Raw genomic sequence first — 12,768 nt, forward strand, 5'->3', positions numbered from 1 at the left:
ATGGCTTCTCTTGGGGCAGAAGCTCCTGGGCTGGATTGAAGCACCTCCTGCACTGCACCACGTGGCCAGGTGGCTCACAACTGTAATCCCAGCACTTTGGGAGGCCAAAGAAGGTGGATCACCTGAGTTCAGGAGTTTGAGCCCGGCCTGGCCTATACAGTGAAACCAGTCTACTAAAAATACAAAAAAACTGCCAAACATCTGTAATACCAGCTGCTTGGGAGGTTGAGGCATGAGAATAACTTGAACCCAGGAAGCAAAGGTTGCAATGAATCAAGATTGCACCATTGCACTCCAGCCTGGGCAACAAAAGTGAAATGCTCTCAAATTGTCAAAGGAATGTCCCCAAACATTCCTGGACATCAGACTTGTCCCATAGCCAAAACTTGATCCTGCCCAACTTTGTACTTTCTGCTAACCTGCCCAGCATGTCACTCACTGTCCTGCCATAGATTGCAATCTACGGCACACACCCTCTCTCCAGATTCTAGGCTGGTCTAGTGGGAGATAAATGCCCATTCCTGGTCACCACCAATACCTCATGGCAGACCTGTTTTTGCTAGGGCTGTCCAGGTTTGACATAGTCACTGTTTGGGGAGACTTTCATCTAGAACCCAGGAAAGGTTAAATATGTGTATCACGTTTCCAGTTAATCTATAGTAATTAGATTTTATGTTGCTAAAAGGGGACCTTGTTTTACTGCCCCAAATAAAAAGTCAGACATGAGCAATGTGAGCCAAATAATTTATTTCTTCATTTCTTGCATTTGAAGTACTCTTCAATGACATCCTTGGCCTGAGACTCCTTCCCATAGTCCTAAAAAAAAATTAGGAATTTCAACAAGTTCTCAATAACAATTCTTACAGAAATGTTTCCCATTGTAATTTGCTATAGCCATTTTCAGGGACCTTAACGACTTCAATGTCCTTAAGGCTCGTAACATGGCTTTACTATTGCCAGTTTTTAAAGTATGCCTGCACAAACACAATCAGGTAGGCAGATTCATTGGCTGGCTTTATTACAGTTTCTATTTCTTCATGAAATGCATTAGATGCTTTGAAACTGATCAGTCCATTTTTTTCCTTTGCAAGATCCCCAACTTATTTCAATACAAAGTTATACATGGTTAACCAGCATAACGTTCATCCCTCAAATAGTGACTTACCTTAACTACTACACAACTGCAACCAACCACTTTCCGGGGCTTCCCCTCTCTGTCAATTTTACAGAGGCCTACCCATTCCCCTAGTTTCTTGTTGTCATCAACCTATTGGGAGAAAGTTAAACAAAACAAAACATCACATTAACAAACATTAACACTACCAAAAATAAATTAAACCCAGAAGGTGGCTGTAGTCAGAAGGGTGACATGGCAGTTTCCTCACCACAGTTCAGTAGAGGGAGCCAGTTGTCATCATGTACAGCAAGCACAAAGATAATCTATAGGCCTGCTACTAATCTTTGTTGTATTCTAAGGTCAAAATTAGCATTCAATTCTGCAGGTATAAAATGTCTCTACCTATAAAATGCTTCTACCTACAATGACCTTTAAAATGGCCAATTATCAGGTCCATGTAATGTTTACACCTGCACAAACCAACAGCTTGAGACCTCACAAAATTTACCCTGGTACACAAGCATCACTGTGGATCACATCAGTCCCAACACAATCCTTAGCAGTCTTACCTTAATTAGGTTGATCTGGTGTTCAGCACAAAGGGCCTCCACCAACTTGACATACATAGGCTCATCACAGTTGGATGCAAGCACACAAAGATGGGCTTGGCGCCTGAAATTCAAATTACAATGAAAATGAAACTAAAATTCAAATTACAATGAAAATGAAACTCGGATCTAAATCCATCACGCTTGCATTTTTAGGAGGGTTATCTTTACTAACACTGGCAAAACATAAGCAGCAAATCAGAAATGTGTACAAAACTGTTTAGGTCTCATTAATCTGCTACAGAGCATATACACATTCACTTAACGTACAGTAACACTGGTTTTCAGTAAAACTTCTTTCCCTGACAGTGAATTTGTAGAAGTATTTTTTAAATCTTGTGGCCAAAACCCAACTGTGATAACTTTCTTGTAAGCCAGCTTCATATATCTACAGAAACATGTGAAAGGCTGGGCACGATGCCTCACACCTCTAATTCCAGCACTTTGGGAGGCTGGGGCAGACATATCACCTGAGATTAAGAGACCAGCCCAACATTCTGAAACCAAGTCTCTACTAAAAATACAAATATTAGCCGGCTGTATTGGCAGGGGCCTGTAATCCCAGCTATTCAGAAGGCTGAGGCAGGAGAATTGCTTGAACCAGGGAGGCAGAGGTTGCAGTGAGCTAAGATGGTATCATTGCACTCCAGCCTGGGCAAGACTCCGTCTCCCCCACCCCCCAAAAAAGTGAAGTAAACTTTCAGATGATGAGAGTCGTGACATTAGGCCAGGCGCGATGGCTCATGCCTGCACCCCAGCACTTTACGAAGCCAAAGGAGCAGATCACCTGAGGCCAGGAGTTCGAGACCAGCCTGGCCAACCAACATAGTAAACCTCATTTCTACTCAAAGTAGAAAAACTAGCAGGCCTGGTGGCATGCGCCTCTAATTCCAGCTACTTGGGGGGCTGAGGCAGGAGAATCACTTGGACCTAATAGGCAAAGGTTGCAATGAGATAGTGACTGCTGCACTTCAGCCTGGGCGACAGAGCTGACCATCTCAAAAAAAGAGAAAAAAAAAAGCTGTGACATTAATTAACAACTATTCATTAAATGCCATTGTTAACTATTCATTAACATTGCCAAGGTACAAATATTACAAAGAATTCATACTAGGACCTACTGAATACATCAAACAAGAATGCAGTTTCCCTCGGATTGAAGTGGCCAGATTACAACAAAACGAACTTGTCCCGTAAACCCTTAAAACTGCATATAAATTCAGCTCAAGAGTAGGCTGCTTTGTCAATGCAATCACCCTAAAAGACACATAACTCGATCCACCCAATTACATTAACAAACATCCCAGATTCGAATAAATCTCCAATTATACAACTAAATTCATCTAAGACCAAATGCTTCTGAAACCTGAGCTTGACGTTCCATTAACTTAATGCTTGTTTTACAAACTGCCAAATGTAACATGTCTCATCTAATCAATCAGCCAGGTACGTATAAAACTGATTAGCCCCACAACCTACAGGTTTGTCAGACTCTGATTTTCACTCATAAAAGGAGTGAAGGGGTATCCGACAACTTAAGTCATCATTCAAACACTGTAGTTTTGAGTGCTTATTCCCATTGCAAACAGCAACCCACACATTTGAAGTGGGCTTTATAGAACTGAGTTCTGATACCTTTTCCTAGGTTTCCTGTAGGTTGGATGCCATTCAGAACTTTTGCGCTAACACCATGAACTCCATGCCTTCTTCCCTTGGGTGGCAGTTTTGTTCCGGTTGCAAGAACCCACAGTATGAGATTGATACACGTACTTGTCTAAGGCTTTGGCAGCTTCGCGAATTCCACGTGCTAGGCCATCGTGGATGAGGGCGGTCTTCAGCACCTCTTGTAAAGCAGTATTAACGTCCATTACACCTCCAGCAGCAATGCTGAAACGCGACACCACATCAGAACAATCAATCAGTTAGAGGCTCACACCGCGTCTAAGGCTTTGGACTCAGCAAAGACCTAGGTGTACAACACACCAACGCCGTTTACGGCGACCCGCCTGACCCAGCCCTGCTCCGCCAGCTCTCGGCCAACGCCTCAGCCGCACCCCGACCCCAACTCCAACCCCCCCCAGCCCCTGGGCTCACCCTTCCTCGGCCATGGCGGTGGGTTACGGGTGAAGCGGAATCTTGAACGCACTGAAATACAAAAGCATTGACTTACTAGAGAACCAAATATTCGTCAACAATCCCAGTAGGAACACACCAGGCCACGAATCACAACCAACACAACCTCTACTGCCGCTCCCAACTTACCTCAAGCTTCCGCCTCCGCACGACTCGGCGGCGGCAGGCAAAAAGACCGCACGCGCTCGCATGACGGTATTTAAGGGCCTTTTCAGGCCCCCTGTGCGCATGTGCACTCCCAGCCTCGAAAGAGGTGACTCCGGCGGTGCCGGGCCTAGGGAGTTTCTGTTTCCGGATTGAGGCGGTTCTGACTCGCGTTTTCTATCTCTTTCGGGCCTGTCCTTGGCGAGCGCAACAGGCACTACGCGGGCAGCTTCCCGTTGCCCTCCTCTACGGGGGCGTAACCCATGGAGGCCCTGGGAATTCATTCTACGGAGCCCGACAGGAGCCAAATAGGTGTGCCCGCGTGGTGTTTTTTTTTTTTTTTTTAAGGCACCTAGAGCTTTGTATCCCGCCTAGCGCTAGTTTTAACCCTTTCCACACCACGTTTTACTTTTCCTGTTGTTTCTACAAGACTTAGCCTTCCCTTAGCGCACTTTGTTCCTTTGCTTCTAAGTCACTTCGTGTCGTTGTGGGGGTGATCCTCATCTTGGTCCTCATGAAACGAGAGCCAACACGCTTTCACTGTTTCTAGCAGGCTGAAGTGCAATGGCGGGGTCTCGGCTCTCTGTAACCTCTGGTTCCCGGTTTCAAGCGATTCTCCTGCCTCAGCCTCCCGAGTAGCTGGGATTATAGGCGCCCGCCCACCACGCCCGGCTAATTTTTTGTATTTTTAGTAGAGACGGGGGTTTCAACGTGTTGGCCAGGTTGGTCTTGAACTCCTGACTTCAGGTGATCTGCCCGCCTCAGCCACCCAAACTGCTGGGATTACAGGTGTAGGCCACCGCCCCCGGCCGCTTTCACTATTTCTAGGCACTTTCCCTGAGGTGTGTTAGTAAAGAGGACCCTGCAGCCAGGGGGTCAATTCTAGTTTCTAAATATAGTCAGAGTCGCTTGTGAACGAGGTTTGTGCATCTGTCTTTGGTTTTTAACGGTGGATTCTGCTCGGAATACACAGTCCTGCGCAAATCAGGATTCCTCCGGTGCATTTTCAACATCTGCAATGTGCCTGACGCACGACCAGGGCCTGGGGCTATACACATGAAATACTCAGTCTATGAGGAATCCAGCATTATTCCATCCCGGACTTGGCGAAGTTAGGAATGTAATCCTAAGAACTGCCAAACTCCAATTTTCTTCCAGGAAGCAACATTTTAAATTTGGAAGTGATTGGCCATCCCCCAGTCCCCACTTCTAAAGCAAACGAATGAAACATTGCTGAATATGATCAATAGTGCCTTTTGTTTTAATTTCCTCTCCTAAGTAGTCAGCCGCCAATCCAGTGAGCAATGATTAGGCGCTTGGCACGTGCCAGCGATGTGAATCCAGTGAGCAACTGTTTATTGCTAAGACGCTTGAGTGCAAAAAACAAAAATGGGTGGCCGGGCGCGGTGGCTCAAGCTTGTAATCCCAGCACTTTGGGAGGCCGAGGCGGGCGGATCACGAGGTCGAGAGATCTAGACCATCCTGGTCAACATGGTGAAACCCCGTCTCTACTAAAAATACAAAAAATTAGCTGGGCATGGTGGTGCGTGCCTGTAATCCCAGCTACTCAGGAGGCTGAGGCAGGAGAATTGCGTGAACCCAGGAGGCGGAGGTTGCGGTGAGCCAAGATCGCGCCATTGCACTCCAGCCTGGGTAACAAGAGCAAAACTCCGTCTCAAAAAAAAAAAAAAAAAAAAAAAATGGGCAACGCGGTGAGAACTGCCACGGAGTTCACCAGAACGGAGACCTGCTGGAATGTTAATAAACTGATATAGAGTTCAGTTTTACATTTTCCTCTGCTTTCAGTTTCATTTTTAAAGCGTTGAAGCTGCTTCTCTGTCAGTAACTCGTGCAAATGTTTCTTGAGCTTTTGATTGAAAAACGGCAGAAAACTTCGAGATGTATAAAGATGAGGAATCATTTCTGCTGCCCTGCTTTTTTGTGGTGGGATTAAGAGTTGAGACAAAAATCAGAATTCCTCAGGGCCACAGGGAAGATGCAGAATTGCAGGGGGTTAGGGAGTGGCGTGGAAGGGTAAGAGGACCTCAGGCTTCTGGCAGCATTTGAACAGGCTCAAAACAAAAACTAGGCCTGTCCTAGCACTTTGGGATATCAAGGCGGGCGAAGCACCTGAGGTCAGCAGTTTGAGACCAGCCTGGACAACGTGGTGAAACCCCGTCTCTACTAAAAATACAAATACTAGCTGGGCGTGAGGGCGGGCATCTGTAATCCCAGCTACTCGGGAGGCTGAGGCAGAGAATTGCTTGAACCCAGGAGGCAGAGGTTACAGTGAGCCGAGACTCCAGCCTGGGTAACAGAGCGAGACTCCTTCTCAAAAAAAGAAAGAAAAAGCAAAAATTATTCAGGTGTAGTTGTGCGCACCTCTAATCCTAGCTACTCTGGAAGCTGAGGCAGGAGAATGGCTTCAACCCAGGAGATAGAGGTTTCAGTGAGCCAAGATCCACCACTGCGCTCCAGCCTGGGAGACAGGCAAGACCCTGTCTCCAAAAAACAAAACAAAACAAAAAAAAAACCACTAAAGGATTCCAAATCAGTGAGCATGGAAGGAGAGGACAGGATATTCTAAATGGATGAAAGTGTAAGGGCAAAAGCATGAAGGCCTTCTTGCCTCTTCTGGAGGTTATAATTAACACACGTATTTTTTAAAGAGAATGTGGCAAATGGTGTTTCAGCACATTTCTCATTCTCTAAAGATAGTAAAGTTAATATGCTAAGCATATTAGATTTCTTCCCCCCCCCCCCACCAAAAAAAAAGATTTTTAAGGAAGAAGCAGGGAATTTGGGAAACCTAAGTGAAAATAATCACTGCCAAACAGCATATTTATGTTGGGGGAAAATGATCAAGTGCCTTGTTAGGTAAGGCAGTTGTTCCAGTACCAACCAATTCAGACTTGGTTTGTCGTTGAGCAGCTGCTAATCTGTTCTATTGACTCAGACATCGTGGATCTCCACTTTAATATTTCACCACATTAAATGTCTTTTCTATCAGTCACAAACCTCCCTCCTTAGAGCTGGAGCTACATTTTTTTTTTAAGTCCTGGTTATATAACCAGTTCTAACCCCAGAATGAAGTCAATGGGGACACAGGTGATATAGGAGTTTTTGTTTTGTTTTTTAAAGGGGTTCTTTAATATAGATTCTCCTAGTTCACTTTTTTTTTTTTTTTTTTTTTTTTCTGAGACAGAGTTTTGCTGTTGTTGCCCAGGTTACAGTGCAATGGCATGATCTCTGCTCACTGCAACCTCTGCCTCCTGGGTTCAAGTGGTTCTCCTGCCTCAGTCTCCCAAGTAGTTGGGATTACGGGCTTGTGCCACCATGCCTGGCTAATTTTGTATCTTTAGTAGAAATGGTTTTCTCCGTGTTGGTCAGGCTGGCCTCAAACTTCCGACCTCAGGTAAGCTGCCCACCTTTTGCTCCCAAAGTGCTGGGATTAAAGGCATGAGCCACCGAGGCTAACCCTCCTAGTTCAGTATTTTTGTTTGTTTGTTTGTTTGTTTGTTTAAAAATGGGGTTTCACCATGTTGGTCAGGCTGGTCTTGAACTCCCGACCTCAGGTGATCCGCCCACCTTAGCCTCCAAAGTGCTTGGATTACAGGCGTGAGCCACCATGCTCGGCCCTAGTTCAGTTTCTTAAGGTTACCTCCTCTCAATTTCAGAAACTGAAAGGTGGGAGACAAGACTACATAGAGGTTAGTGGCTAGTTACTCTTATACTAGCAGAGTATAACACATCATGTGCACAAATATGAGTCTGACAATACATATGAAAAATAAATGTATTTAAAGTTTGTTTTAGGAACAACACTGATATTAACAGGTAATTTGTTTCACTTTTTCTATATGCCAGGTAAGTTGCTAAATTCTTTTCAGGCATTTTTTCCCTTTATTGTTATAGAGACCCTATCTGATTTGACGCTATCAGCCCTCTTTAATAGGTCAGGAAACCAAGGCTGAGGTAGTTGCCCAAGATCACACAGCTAATAAATGTGGAAGCTGATATTTAAGCTCAGTGAACTTCAAAGCCTGTGCTCCTAACCCTTTAGCCATTTGAATGATTGTCAGAATATGGAAAGGAGGTCACTGAGAATTCAAGAATGACTCTACATCTCTGATTTGGCAAAAATACAACTGGTTCTATCCCACTGTGCTAAAAGCTATATAGGTGGAAAAGGGAATATTGGTGTTAGATTTTTGGATTTGGATTTGGATTTACGAATTTGGATTTCTGAATTATCTAAGTGTCGCTGTATAGTTTGCTAGGGCTGCCATAACGAAGTACCACAAACTGGGTGATTTAACCAACAGAAATCTATTATCTCATAGTGCTGAAGGCTGGAAGTGTGAAGTCAGTGTTGGCAGGGTTGTTTCCTTCTGAAGGTGTGAGGAAGAATCTGTTTCACGCCTCTTTCCTAGCTTCTGGAGGTTTGCTGGCAATCTTGGTGTTTTGTAACTTGTGTTCGCATAACTCCAATCTTTGCATGATATTCTCCCTGTGTGCATGTCTGATTTTGTGTTTAAATTTTTCCTTTTGATAAGAGTATCAGCCATATTGGCTTAAGGACCCACCTGCTCCAGCATGACCTCATCTTAACTGATTACATCTACAACAAACCTATTCCAAATAAGGTCTTGTTCTGAGGTGGAAGGGGTTAGGATTTCAACATACGAATTTTGAGGGATCACACAGTTCAACTCATAACAGATGACAAAGAAGGAGGAGATACAGAGCGATCAAGTGAAAGAAAGCATCTATGAGATGAATTGAAAAAAACACTTGGAAGACCAGAGCTGGAGAGAAAAACCGAGCTGAGGCATAATAATGATTTCCTATCTTGGAGTGGTCAGGATGACCCAGTGGTGCGGGGTTAAAATTCCAGCTTACTTTGTGACCTTTTGATCTATGGGGTCAAAAAAATACAAATAAAAATTCCACCATGTTGTTTGGAAAAAATGATATTTCTGTAGAAATTCAAAGTAACTAAAATATTCAAACCATTCTTGAAAAAGAATAAAGTTGGGGATTGTTTTACTGCTGACTTCAAATACATCGAGTCTTGATATGCAATGGAAGCAAGTGAGTGGAAGAAGCTAGCACCACCTAAAATCTCTTCTGGTGAAAGTGGCTGCATTCTTGAGGAGTGGGGCTGATGTTCTAGCTACAGTGTCTTACACCTGGCTCCAATGGTATCAGCAGCACATGCTGCAAAAGTACGTTCAGCTGGATTCAATGCCATGCATACAGGACCATTTAGGTGGTGTGAGTTTAGGCACTTAATCTCTAAGTGGTATGCATGATCCTCTTGATGATACTATGTGTTACCTAATAATCAATGATCAATTCATTTTCTGCTTAAATTAGCCAATGTTTCTTTCTTTTTAATTAGCAGGAGTGACCCCTGACTGATAGAAATGCTAGGAAGAAAAATAGAAAGGTGAAAGGGCAAAAGACGGCTGGGGCTGTATTTGGATAAGGGGATAAGAATGAATTTCTTGGCCAGGTGTGGTGGCTCACGGCAGTAATCTCTGCACGTTGGGGGACCACGGCAGGTGGATCGCTTGAGTACAGGAGTTTGAGACCAGCCCAGGCAACATGGTGAAAACTGGTCTCTATTATTAAATAAATAAATAAATAAATAATAATAAAGAATGAATTTCTCTGAGGAGGTGGCATTTACAAAGACAGTAATTTTTTTCTTTACAAACTAAAATGGAGTAATACAAAGACCGTATTATTCCATTTTAGTTTGTAAAGAAAAAAAATTCCATATACGTATATATGTCTAAATGAAGATATAAAACTATGATTAGATAATTCTGGTAGGCTGATAATGGCTTCCAAAGATCTCGTCCTAATTCCTGAAGCCTGTAAATGTTACCATATATGAAAAAAAAGGATCTGTGCAAATGTGACTAACTTGGAGAACTTGAGATGAGGAGATCATTCCGGATTATTCAGGCTGGCCCTAAAGTCATTCAAAATATCCTTACGAGAGTCGCACATGAAGATTACACATAGAAGAGAAGAGGCACAGTGACCCCAGAGGCAGAGATCAGAGTGATGTGGCACAAAATGCCAGTTGCCACTAGAAGCTTCAAGAGGCAAGACACAGACTTTTCCCTGGAGCCTCTAAGGGGACATGATCCAGCTGAGACCTTGATTTTGGCTCAGAGACACTGATGTTGAACTTCTGACTTCCAGGACCTTGTTTTAAGCTATGAAGTTTGTGGTGATTTGTACAGCAGCCCCAGAAAACTAACACAATAATATATTTGATTATAAAACTGATCATCTGAAGGGAGAAAGAGACACAGAGATTAGAAGAAGAGAGGAGGATAGGGATATGAATAGCCTTTATGTAAATTAAAGATAGATGGACACACAAGAACACAGATTTTTTTTTTGAGAACATGGAGAAAGTGATTTGCATTAAACATGCAAGAATGATTGCAAATGGGGAAAGGAATGAGAATGGAGATACAAGGAAATAGATGGCAATAGAAATGAAAAATTCGGTTGGCAAGATACAGTTGGCAAAAATTCAGATGGCAAGATACAGGTAGGGATACTTACTATAAGATGGAGGGAAAAAAAGAAAAATTAATAACTAGGTAGGAGTGGCAGCACATGCCTGTAGTCCCACCTACTCAGGAGGCTCACTTGAGCCCAGGAGGTTGAGGCAGCGGTGAGTCATGATAGTGCCATGGTAGCTTGAGCAACAGAGTGAGACCAAAAAGAAAAAAATAAGAAAGAAGGAAAAGAGAAATAAGAAAAACGGGCCAGTTTGGATGACCCAACATCTACAGACCAGAAATAAAGCAAAAGAGGAAATGAATCATCAAAGAAATCATTCAAGAAAATTTCCCTCTACAGATTGATGTTAGATTTAAGAGAAAGCATAGAACTAAATGAGACTGGAGAAGCTGTCAGGGGTTAGATCATAAACGTTTCATAAGGCTACTTTAGGGAACTTTTGCTAGAGTGGAACTTTCTGTTTAGAGTAGTTCTAAAGGTTCTCCTTCCAACTTGCTCACTGGGGAATTTTTGCATAAACTTCAAGAACCAAGGTAACATCACTTCCTTGGGAAGTCATTCAGGACCCCTTTGCCAAAGTAAGTGGTTCTTCCAATATGTTTGTATACAACCGATTGCATTCTAGATTATTAATTAGTGTGGATTTTATCTGTTAGAAGGAGTGCTACTTGAGGGCAGAGTCTGGATGGGGCTCGTTCATCTTTAATTTCATAATGCCTGGCACAAAGTGGTAACTCTTTTGTTTTGCTTTGGCTTCAAATCAAGAATTTCCCAGTCCTTAAACTTTATTTATTTATGTGAGATGGAGTTTCTGCTCTTTTGTCAGGCTGGAGCGAAGTGGTACAATTACAAACTTACTATCAGCCATCCCATATATTGGAATAGACTTTGTACAGTGTATCTGAGGCAGATTCTCAGTCGATAAAGGCACACACACGATTCTTCAGGATCTTGGCTCACTGCAACCTCTGCCTCCCAGGTTCAAGCAATTCTCCTACTTCGTCCTCCCACGTAGCTGGGATTACAGGCATGTGTCACCAAGCCTGGATAATTTTTTTGTATTTTTAGTAGAGACAGGGTTTCACCACTTTGGCCAGGCTGATCTCGAACTCCTGATCTCAGGTGATCCGCTCACCTTGGCCTCTCAAAGTGCTGAAATTACAGACGTGAGCCAATGCGCCCGGGCAGTCTTCAAGCTTTAACACTTCCCAAATAGTAAATAAGGTGAAAATAGGTGAAACCTATTTTTTTTTTTTTTTTTTTTTTTTTTTTTTTTTTTTTTTTGTGCAAGAAAACTGAGTGTGAGAGTAGGGTAGCAGCCATCATGTTCATGTCCTGGGTGCTAACACCTTATCGCCAATGCTCACAGCTGCCCAACAAAATAAACATTATAATCCCAGTTGTACAGATGGAGAAACTGACCTTGTCATCTGAAGTTACAGCCAGTAAAGTGCCCTGGCTTGGAACCCTGGCACCTGCCTCCAGAGGTCGCACTCCTAGCCACTTCACCATGCTTCCTCAATATTCACTAGTATTTTTGCAAATATTTTTCGACCCCAGCTGCTTCACATCGGTTAATTCATTTTTGGTTCACTAATGTCTGGTTTCAATAATTACAAACTCTACCCCATTTACTCACTGTGAAAAATAATTCACTCTTCCAAAGGTCCTGAATAAACCTAATTTTCGGCTGGGTGCCTTGGCTCATGCCTGTAATCCAAGCACTTTGGGAGACCGAGGCAGGTGGATCACAAGGTCAGGAGTTCGAGACCCAGCCTGGCAAATATGGTGAAACCCCGTCTCTACTAAAAATACAAAAATTAGTCGGGCGTGGTGGCAGGCGCCTGCAGTACCAGCTACTTGAGATGCTGAGGCAGGAGAATCTCTTGAACCCGGGAGGCGGAGGTTGCAGTGAACCGAGACTGGGCCACTGCAATCCAGCTTGGCAGACAATAGAGAGACTCCATCTCAAATTAATAAATAAAAATAAACCTAATTTTCTAATTCACTTTCGTGTCTTTCAGTTGAGGTACTCCCTACCTTTTCTGTGTCTAAAGAGCTTCCTTTCTTTCTTTTAATAGGAATAAATTGAACTAATTTTAAGATAGAGGGGAGTCCAACTGTATGGAATATAGACTTATCTTTTTTCCCTCTCTCACATACAGAATGAAAAAGGACAGCATGATACAGCAGCTGAGGTGGTGGATTAAGATA

The 12,768-nt window shown here is 43.3% G+C and overlaps 1 protein-coding gene and 3 non-coding genes across 4 annotated transcripts; all 4 read right to left on the reverse strand.

Annotated features, from left to right (window-relative positions):
• Positions 1-727: 727 nt before the first annotated feature.
• Positions 728-4,096, reverse strand: RPS12 (ribosomal protein S12). Its single transcript, XM_039467809.2, has 6 exons — positions 3,988-4,096; positions 3,820-3,870; positions 3,496-3,612; positions 1,687-1,789; positions 1,166-1,267; positions 728-816 (listed from the first exon to the last, which is right to left on the reverse strand). The coding sequence occupies exons 2-6, from the start codon at positions 3,831-3,833 to the stop codon at positions 754-756; spliced, it is 399 nt and encodes a 132-aa protein (XP_039323743.1). The 5' UTR covers positions 3,834-3,870; positions 3,988-4,096; the 3' UTR covers positions 728-753.
• On the reverse strand, positions 887-1,016 carry LOC120363493 (small nucleolar RNA SNORA33). The gene has a single exon (XR_005579038.1). It is a non-coding gene; the product is annotated as a small nucleolar RNA SNORA33 (small nucleolar RNA).
• LOC120363496 (small nucleolar RNA SNORD100) lies at positions 1,350-1,425 on the reverse strand. Its single transcript, XR_005579040.2, has one exon. It is a non-coding gene; the product is annotated as a small nucleolar RNA SNORD100 (small nucleolar RNA).
• LOC120363471 (small nucleolar RNA SNORD101) lies at positions 3,207-3,278 on the reverse strand. Its single transcript, XR_005579016.1, has one exon. It is a non-coding gene; the product is annotated as a small nucleolar RNA SNORD101 (small nucleolar RNA).
• Positions 4,097-12,768: the final 8,672 nt, after the last annotated feature.

Source organism: Saimiri boliviensis, chromosome 4 (assembly GCF_048565385.1).
Source record: "Saimiri boliviensis isolate mSaiBol1 chromosome 4, mSaiBol1.pri, whole genome shotgun sequence".
Taxonomy (NCBI): domain Eukaryota; kingdom Metazoa; phylum Chordata; class Mammalia; order Primates; family Cebidae; genus Saimiri; species Saimiri boliviensis.